The sequence below is a fragment of the Theobroma umbraticum genome, unplaced genomic scaffold (genome assembly GCF_002168275.2).
Source record: "Theobroma umbraticum cultivar Fairchild unplaced genomic scaffold, ASM216827v3 scaffold_239.0, whole genome shotgun sequence".
Classification (NCBI taxonomy): Eukaryota; Viridiplantae; Streptophyta; class Magnoliopsida; order Malvales; family Malvaceae; genus Theobroma; species Theobroma umbraticum.
In genome coordinates this window covers 1,359,499-1,369,145 of record NW_018397279.1, presented here as the reverse complement: position 1 = coordinate 1,369,145, position 9,647 = coordinate 1,359,499, and the positions used below count along the sequence as shown (strand labels likewise).

General features: G+C 36.8%; 2 protein-coding genes across 4 annotated transcripts; both read right to left on the bottom strand.

The window, feature by feature from the left end:
* Positions 1 to 371: 371 nt before the first annotated feature.
* LOC110427852 (Ankyrin repeat family protein) lies at positions 372 to 3,906 on the bottom strand. Of its 3 annotated transcripts, none has more exons than XM_089785535.1 (3): positions 3,567 to 3,906; positions 2,315 to 3,060; positions 372 to 1,924 (listed from the first exon to the last, which is right to left on the bottom strand). In XM_089785535.1, the coding sequence occupies exons 2-3, from the start codon at positions 3,020 to 3,022 to the stop codon at positions 629 to 631; spliced, it is 2,004 nt and encodes a 667-aa protein (XP_089641661.1). In that variant the 5' UTR covers positions 3,023 to 3,060; positions 3,567 to 3,906; the 3' UTR covers positions 372 to 628. The 3 variants fall into 3 exon arrangements, with proteins under 3 accessions (XP_089641661.1, XP_021299156.1, XP_021299157.1); XM_021443481.2 differs by having other exon boundaries at positions 3,515 to 3,905; XM_021443482.2 differs by having other exon boundaries at positions 2,315 to 3,905.
* Positions 3,907 to 6,641: 2,735 nt separating this feature from the next.
* On the bottom strand, positions 6,642 to 8,953 carry LOC110427863 (uncharacterized). The gene is made up of 2 exons (XM_021443492.2): positions 8,856 to 8,953; positions 6,642 to 7,191 (listed from the first exon to the last, which is right to left on the bottom strand). The coding sequence occupies exon 2, from the start codon at positions 7,179 to 7,181 to the stop codon at positions 6,786 to 6,788; it is 396 nt and encodes a 131-aa protein (XP_021299167.1). The 5' UTR covers positions 7,182 to 7,191; positions 8,856 to 8,953; the 3' UTR covers positions 6,642 to 6,785.
* Positions 8,954 to 9,647: the final 694 nt, after the last annotated feature.

Sequence of the window (9,647 nt, the reverse complement as noted above, 5' to 3'; positions counted from 1 at the left end):
ATGGTTAAGGGTTTTAATTGATAACGTGATGTACAATTATGAAAACGAGACATTAAGTGAAAATAGATAATTTCTATTTGAGAGTAAAAGTCAAAATTAGTTCTCATTTTCCGATAAGCCTGTAACAAGGACTTGATAGGTAGCGTTTGGACTATGCGTTCTTTGAATTCCTTTACCTTTTCTTAGTAGCAAGGCCAAAAGCCATACACTTTGTGCAGAAAATTGGTTTAAACATGGACAATGATTTGAATATCTATAACGTAATGACAATTTTATGCCTTTGTTATCCTAGATTATATGCTTTTTCTCTACAAGTTTAGAATTCATCACATGCAACTTCTGGCAGACTTGAGAGATAAGAGGGCAGCAGATACACAAAAAGCAAACCGCTTAGAACATCACATTTGGTTTTTGGGATAGTTCACTTACAGTGGAACATGAAACGTTTATTTCGACATACAGGTTTTTATCTAACAAGTACAGAACCTAAGACATATAAAACAGGCAGCAAGTTACAGATCTTGCCAGTCTTTCTTCTATGTCAGTAAGTTGCCTTTTACATAGATATAGGTGGTGGTTGGCCTTCAGATCAGTTTCAGGACCCAACTCTTCCTGTCCTGTCAGTCAATCAAGCCATTGAGACCATGGCAGGGTTGACAGTCTGATTCTGCCTCTGCCTGCTGACTGGGTTTTTCACCGCCAGGCCTGAACCTCCGAAACAGAAATACTGGCTTCTTAGCCCCTTTTTGGTGGACCCTTGCTTCTCAATTATGTTTGGTTTCTCATCATCAAGAGTTGGATTGGAGCAAGATGGTCCAGCGATATCAGTTTCAATGAAAATTCCTTTTTGTTTATCCAATGAGCTAGGAGAAGAAAGGGATGACTTTGAAAATGAACTCGAACGAGATCTTCGAGGAATAGCTAACTGTGGCATGGCTTGCATAACACCATGCATTATCCCTGAAGCAAGTTTCTTCTTTGCAATTGGACTGGACTGATTACTCCTCACAGAAAGCGTCCTCTTGTTGTTAGGAAGTGATGCGGGCTTTGAAAATCTCTGTCTAAGTGGGGTTGGAGTTTCTTCTGAGCAACACTCGTTTACTGATTTCTTAAATCTTTTAGTCTTTTGCTCCTTCAGCCGGGGCCAGTGGAGGACACTTTTCAATCGCTGTGCTGCATTATTCATAGAACCTGGTTTTTTATCAACAGATGGCTTCCTGTTTTCATCTGCAGAGTCAAAATCTGTTGAGGATGAACGACTTTTTCCTCCGCTACCTACATCACTGGCATCCGATGTGGTCTCAACACCAGTATACAAGAATATTTCGGCGTCGGATATTCTGAAAGAAGCTCCAGGACTGCTTCCATGACCTTGCAGCTTTAAGTGGGAAGCAATTGCTCTTCTTGCGGTGTAATCCTGACAACCAAACATTCCCCCAGCTGAAATCAAATGTCTGATAAGTATATCTGATGAAGCAGAACGGGGCCTTTGTCTGAGAAGATCAAGTGGAGTCATTCCGTTTGCATCACGGATGTTCACATTAATTGATTGTGCAGACATCAGGAGTTCAACCAAGTCAGTATGAACATTCCCAATGATGGCCATGTGAAGAGCAGTCCTTCCATCATTATTTTTGGCATTAATGATGTCTTCCATGTTGAAGCTTTTTGCATCTACGATTTGCTTCATAAGATCAATCTGTCGGTCCACTCTTCTAAAAGCAGGAGTTTGGAAACCGGACACTGCCAAATGGAGAAATGTTTCTCCAGCCTTGTTTCTTACAGAGATCAACGAGGGAGATGCAAGAATCAAAGCCTCAACAACTGCTGCTTGGCCCCTGTAAGCAGCAACATGCAACGCTGTGTTGCCTTGATCATCTACGGAGTCGATGATATCAAAAGAGGAGACAAGATTTTTAACCACCTACACAAATGAAATAATGCTTGCATTAGTAAGGTGAAAGCATCTGTTCCCCTGAAAGATTAGGTTCCTTATTGTTTTAATTGATCTTGCTACTCTAATTCCATGACCATCAACTCTATATATAAATAACTTCCTCAACTATAGATGTCATGCTAAAACAGTGGATTTTGAGACTCATACAACCTTAACCAACAGGCATAGATATTCCAGATAGAATATACTATAAAAGCCAGTTTCTTCAATTTCAAAGCTGAGCCAGTGTATGATTAAGAGTACATCAATGGAGACTTTAAAGCAATTTTTCGAACAAATCAACAAGAACATGAGCACAAGAGATAGATAAAAGAAGTCAAGACTTAAGCACAAAGCATAAAATAGTTGGAGCCTAACCTCAACCTGGCCTCTGCCAGCAGCAGCATGTAATACAGTTGAACCACGCTTATCTCTATAAGTCAAAACGTCTGTGTAGTCACTGAGAAGCTCCTTCAAAATCTTCAAATTTCCTCCTCTAGCAGCAGCATGAACAGCTCTGTTTGTTATCTCCCACTTATAAACAGAAGGAATTTCCCCAATGTGTTCCTCAAAGCCTTCACCTTTCGCTGTCAAAAACCTTGGTGAGACTGCAAAGTCATATAAAAGCCTGAAAACCTCAGCGTTTTTGCCCCTGGCAGCAGCATAAAGAATATCAGTAACACCATACTCCCCTTCTCCAAAAACAAGTAGAGGGTTTCTTTCAAGAAGTTCTTGAACGAAACCCAAGTCTCCAGCAGAGGCAGCCGTGTATATAAGCCATCCACCGTATCCAGCTCTGATAAGGGAATTCTTTGCTTTCTTTGATCCGCATTCGAGAAAAAGCTTCCTAGCAACTTGAGAACGACACTTAGCAACATCATCAAACTGTTCTTCATCATCCCAGACGGTCTCAAGGCGACGGATCCTCCTCAAAGAGGTAAGCTTGATGAGGTGATTGCCATCTATCCGAAGAAGCTCCCGGACCAAGTCATAGTGGCCATTCGCTGCTGCCCAATCTATGGGAGACGCATACCACCATTGGTCTCCAGTGCTTTCCCAGCGAAGAGGGAAATATGTAGGAGGCATCGTGAAGATGAATAACTAGAGAGACTAATGAAGTTTAACTACAAAGAGGAACAAATTCTAGAGGAAGTCAATACTTGACCTTCTTCGGATACAAATCAAAACATCACAGCAAGAGGATTTACAACAGCTCTGTATTAGCTATGTACTGGCTCTATGCATCTGAACTCCAGAGAAATTAGCAGAATAACTAGCCAAGGATTACTTAATTTTTGAAGATCATAGCAAGAAGAAAATTGTAGTCTAAATATCCTGCATCTCAGGAGGCAGCTATGAAGAGTAAAACAAGAAAAAGTACTTTTCCAATAGCTTCTCAGAAAGAAACATGAGCAAGACCCTACTGATTTCAATGCAATAAAGCAAGAGCTTGACTAAAGCTAGAAGAAATAGAGCTCCAAGTAAGAAAGGTTCAACTAACAACAATTATGAAAGTAAAGCTTAATGAAAAGAAGGCATAACCACGTGGAAGAAATAAACAGAAGTATTAAAGCCTACCCAGAAAGACCAGAGAAGAATTAACTCTTATTGATTCAAGCAGTTGAACTACCTGCATCGAAAACCATTAGAACACCCTGAAAAGAGAATGAAGTAGAACAAAGCATGTGAAGAGAATAAATGCTTTCTTTCCAGTTTGATGCCAAGATGTGAGAGTTAATAATAAATAATATCAACTAGATGATATGAGAAAGCAAATAGCAATCATCACTCTCACAAAAGGTGAAGACAGAAAAGATGGCATGCTCTTCAAGAAAATAGTTAATCGGAATAAAATAGTTTATAAGGCCAGAATGAAATTGTTCCAAGAAGATAATAGTACATGGAAAGACAAATCATATTGGTTTCCAACAGATTCTTGGGTTGTTCAAAGTGGAGACCAAATAGTGAAAATCAAAATAAAAAAGTATTATAATTAGGTAAGATTCCTTTTAACTGTGATGTTAATGATGGTGGCATATGGGGGTTGGAAAAAGAAACCGTGTGAGGTTTTACTGCTTTTTGCTTGAGGTGATGATAAAAGCAGCAACTTGAACGAATTTTTACTGTGGATAGAGATGTTGAGTTAATCATGGAGGATGTTGGTAATTATGCTTAATTCTACTGGCTAATGGTACCATTAATTTAGTTAATTTAGTTAATCTTCCAAAACACACGTGGCTAAAATGATTGTTAAAACTCCATTTATTCGAGTCAAGCAGCCCAACCAATATATTAGTGCTTTCTTCTTCTGTGATATTGACAGCTGACTTGAATAACTTCAGGAACATAATTCCAAATTTTTCTAATCCAATGTCTTGAACAATGTCATGCTCATATAGCTATTGCCAAGATGATTCGATCCTTATTAGTAACTTTTTATACTTTTTTTTATATGAAAGAGGATTTGATTGTATTTTCCCAGATCTGTTAACAGAATAATTTCAGGTGTTGAAGCCTTCAGCTTCATAGAAAACTTTGTCAGGTCTGAAAAAATGTTACATCAGAAGAGTGGAAGGCTTCAACAATGTCACACTCTGACCCTAAATCTTTGATTTCATCAACATCCACCGGCCTTGGTTGTCAGTCCACAGACCTTTGTGTTAAATGTAGACATGACATAGCCTTAAAAGAGTTAACACCGCCCCAAGTCCTGGTACAAGATCATGCCACAAAAACTTGGAACTCTTAATAAACAGGGTCCATCTCACCAAGTTAATTTGACCAAGAAAAGAAAACCCTTTATAGATATAAATCCTGAGTACTTGGAACATCATAGCCATACAAGATATCAAAGTCATGATGAAATCACAAACATGTTTGTATTGTTCATTGCTTCTTGTACTCATGTCAGATACATGGCATGTGCTAGGTTTCTAGAGCATGCAGGTTGTAAAAAACCAATGAACAAAAAGGTTGATTGGGCAATGGGTGCAAGGATAAGAGTTAAGATATGGTGAGCTGTGCTATCTGGACTGTTAGGTAACCCTTAATCCAACTACTCACAAACTTGGATTACACAGCTCTAAAAGCGAAGAAGGCCATGTGAGAAGCAGCTTTAACACCTTTTTCTTATGACTACAAACTCAATGAAAAGGCTGAAAATGGAGGGTGGGTTCCTGCTTTATCAACAATAATGCATGTGATGTCAAATTTCAGTCCCCCTGCTTGTATCAGTTTCTTGCTTCCTACATCTCTTTTCTTTTCTTAATTTGTGTTCTTACAGGTCTCTTTCTTACCTTTAATGGGAGTTATGAAGCTCATCGTCACATGGGGCAGAACAAATTTCCTTTCTAACATGCCAGTCGGTCTCAATCCCGAAATGGTGCACTAACGGGTTGGATTGTAAGGTATGCCAATCTATGATAGACTCGACCCATGGCTAGACAAAATTCACCGTATAGGACCACGATACTTGGACCACCCTGCTCTCAAACATCGAGGAAAAACTAAGAGAATGTGATCATAAGTTTTCTTTTTTTATCGACTCCTGTCAAAGTACTTGGACATGTTGAAGAATTTAAGGTTGAATTCTCATAGCAACAACTCATTTTTGGATAAAAAGAGTTACTCTTATGAGGGGGATGAAGGAGGAAAGAAGGGTAGGTTAGAGAGTTATCAACATGGCATAAATTGGAAAAAAAAAAAAAAGGACAAGCTTCAACTACACCTGTCTTTCTAAGTTTTTTTTTATTTAGTGTTCTTTGGATATTCTGTTCCTTAATTAGTACTATGGAGATAAATTCTGTTCATATAAGATTCAACTGATAATTTGATCAATAAAATTATCAAAATATCTTTTATTCAAAATTAATTTATTTATTCATATTAAGGATATTTTTATAATTTTATTGAGTACAATTAATAGTTTAACCCTTTTTAAGAAAGAAATAAAATATCCATAATGTGTTAATGGAGCAAAAAATCATAATGTCATGTGAAAAAAGTTAAAATAACGAAAAATGCGGATGAAATTTATCCAGAAAGATGCAAGTACGAAATACACACAATCATTTTCAAGTGCATGCAATCAGTAGGGCAGTATTACACAAATGGGAACTCCAGGCCTGTTCAAGGGAAACAGATGGACCACCATAGTCCATGACTTAAGGGAAGGAAAAGGGAGAAAAAGCATAGTGAATCTCCTAAAGGAGGATAGACGATCTCAAGTCTGAACCCCACCATTTTCATGTTGGGTAAGGGGGACAGGAGGAGGTGGCTTCCACTCAAACTTAACAATGGCAAGATCAAGAATTCGGGCCCAACTGAATGATGCAATGAACATTTCATCTGCAAGTGGAAAGCATAGCCGTACATGATAAATATCAATTTAGGAGAGGAGACAGAGAGGAACCCAACAACCAATTCATTCATTCCGGTGTCTGCCATCTATCCTTTGAGCAGAAGGGAATGTATAACACACACACAAGATTTTATTTGATTAATCTATAGTTTGAATTTATATTGATTTTGCTTATAAGCCATTGTAATGTCAAATAAAGGAATTACCATGGTAGATCCTGAGAAGCTATGCAACAATCCTTCAATGACTGAAAATGGTAGATTAGTTGTCCTAAACAGCAATCTTAAGTTCTAAAGTGAAGGGAAAAAGAAAAACTATAAAGCGATAGTAGGACATACAGAGAAATGCATAATTATTTGTGCTTTGCCTTCTATTTCTCTTCCATCATTACACACAAGCAATTCAATTAGCAGAGGGAATCCCAGAAGAAAGGATGCATCGTTCTTAACAAAGAAATAATGCCTCACACAAACCACTTTTATACGACCATCAGTTTTTGGCCTTCACTGCATTGTTTTCTTTTATCCTTGCTCGGTTGTCCAACTTGACAAAGCGTTTAAGATCTTCATAGGGGAGTGTTTCGATGTTTTTCCTCCTTAGCTCACTCAGTGCAGGACGTTTGTCAAGCAGATGCCACAGCCAATCAGGGTATTCAGAATCAGGCATGATCTTTGGATCTGCTCCATCCTTCAGTATATTTGCACCAACCACTGTTGTGGACTTGACTTCTTTGCTGAGTATTGATGCTTTTGGAGCATCACTGGCTGCACCTTTAGAGCCCTTCTTGGCTTTGCTGGCCCCAGCAGCAAACCTTCGATGTCCCACACCAACTGCCTCCTTGGCAATAATGAAACTTCTCACTGATCTGATGTGATTTAATGCCATGGCTTTATCCCTATAAATTATGTCATCAATAACAGAAACATCTAAAGAAAAAAATGAACAAACACTTATTTATTTATGTACTTTCTATATTTATAAATAAAGCACAATCATTAACAGGCAGCAAAAGATGCAAACCCAAGAACAAGGCTAATATTCGCAAAACTATAGATCTATAGAATCAATAATTAAATGTGCTTCTATGAACCAAAACTAAGACTTGTTAAACCAAGTATGTAAGAGCTTTTTATGATCAATTTTGCCCCTGAAAAAGCTCGCTTATTCCTTTTCCTCCGCCGACAAGCCAAAAATTGATAGAGAAATAACTTGATCATAATTCATATACACTAATTAACAGATTTGACAAGAAACTATTTCCTCTCCTTTCTTCTCATGTTATGATTGTGGTCAAAAAAATTTATATCCTCTAAAAGGGGTTCTAGGGGGAATCTAACCACAACCACAATGGTTAAAATACTTCATAGGATCCAATTTTTACTCCAACTCTTCACTTTACCCATACCCAAGTCAGACACATAGCAGACTCCTCAGATGATATATGTATAACTCTTTGACCCCCCAAAAATAAGGAAAAAACTTGTAAAGGCTGTGCCCATGTTGGATGTAGGCTTGTGTCTGAAAAATATACCAGGTTTTGAAACATGGATAAGATCCACAGAGGACATCACAGTTGTCACTTCAACATTTTGAGGAAAGAAGTTTCTCAACAAGGTTTGTATCCTAAAATTCAGATGGCAAATACTATTCATGAAATAAAAGCTACTAGATGACAAGAGAAAAAGAAAGACGATGAAAGTTCTCTAAATTGCGTTTTCCTCAGTAGATAAAGCCTAAGAGTGCCTGGACACAGTTTCATATCCTAGATACTCAAAAAGATAATAACCATGAAATTGCAATTTCATTGAAATCATAAATATTCAAGAGATATTACCATTCTACTTCACCTCCCAAAAGAAGAGAAAACCTGCAAAATCTCCCATCTATTTCTAATCCTTCTAAATCCAATTGCAGCTCATTCATAGCATGAAACTAGCCAAATTCAATGCTCAAGATAATATCATAACCACTATCTTAGGAAGTAACATATCCTCATCCAATATCTCACCTCTAATCAACAAACTAATATTTAAAAGAAAGAATACACGGGGAATCAAAAGTTCAATCAAGCAAATTCATAGTATTGGCCTTTGACTTATGCAAATTTCACTAGGACCAGCATTTCTCATGTATCTTCATCATTCAAGTCCAAACACCATGGAAAAATGATTTTCAGCTTCCTAAAGCAATTAGCAAGCCTCAAATCAAATATATAGCATTGAACATCCAAACTAAATTACACAAACTTTATAAAACATAAATCAAATCATTTATTCCACAGAATATCCAACCAATCCCAATGAAACAAAAACAGGGGAAAAAGGAATTAAAAATTCAATAAAAAAAACAGAGTGAACTGGGTATCGTATTTTCTTTCTGGTTTGTAGCAAAACGAAGGGAGATCACTTGGGTAGCTTAAGAAAGAAACGAACTTTTTCTGTTTGATCTCTAAGAAATCAATGGAAGAGATGGTAAAGAAAATTCCAGTTTTTCCTTTAAACTGTGTTTCAGCTATTTCTCAGTAACTAAACAGTGCAATATTAAAGAAGTAGAAGTTACCTTTCTTGAGAATTCGTAAAGTTCAATTCTTGTGCCTTCCTTTTTCGGACTGCAATTTAGGGATTTAGGGTTCCTGAGCTGAAACGAGAGCTTCAAGCGGAAGAAGAAGAAGACGAAGCAGAAGACGAAGTTTTTTTATTGGACCGGACTAGTAAATCTTTGGGCTTGTTTGGGCTCACCCATGGTAAGCCCAAACACCAAGATGGCCCAGTCTTAATGGGCCCAACTCAATAATATAGTGGACTGCTATGGAAGTTTGGGCGGGTTAACTACTTTTGTGACCGTTAAGAATATAAAATTTGTTTATTCTTTTATTTGATTAAAAAATTAAATTTTGAAACAAATAGAAAATGAAAATTTTATTATTTCAATTTAGGGATTTATATTTGGTTAAATCGATTAATAAAATAAAAAATTTCTCTTAATCGATTTAATCGAACTTATGATCAAAATTTTGTTTAATTGAATTAATGAATAAATCGAATGGACCAATTATTTAGCCCAATTATGCTCCAACATTTTATTTCAGTTGCTATATTCATCTTTTAAAAAAAAAAAATCATTTGTGGATGAGCATTAGTGTATTACTACTGATTTTCACTTTGTTTTTGGACTCATATATATATATATACATGTCACAGATATCATATCAGAAAAAGATAAGATGAATATTTGATATATAAATATGAATTTTTCACTACTTATTAGGCATGTCTTTTGAATTGAAACGTGAGTCTATGATTTATAAGCTTTATTTACGCTCAATTTTAAGAGTTTGCTGCAGTTAGATTT

Excerpts from the sequence above, each read along its gene's own strand:
- LOC110427863 (XM_021443492.2), bottom strand. The coding sequence starts at position 7,181 with ATGGCATTAAATCACATCAGATCAGTGAGAAGTTTCATTATTGCCAAG.
- LOC110427852 (XM_089785535.1), bottom strand. The coding sequence starts at position 3,022 with ATGCCTCCTACATATTTCCCTCTTCGCTGGGAAAGCACTGGAGACCAA. Across the intron at positions 1,925-2,314 it reads CTGGCAGAGGCCAGGTTGAG|GTGGTTAAAAATCTTGTCTC; the intron begins GTTAGGCTCCAA and ends TCATTTGTGTAG.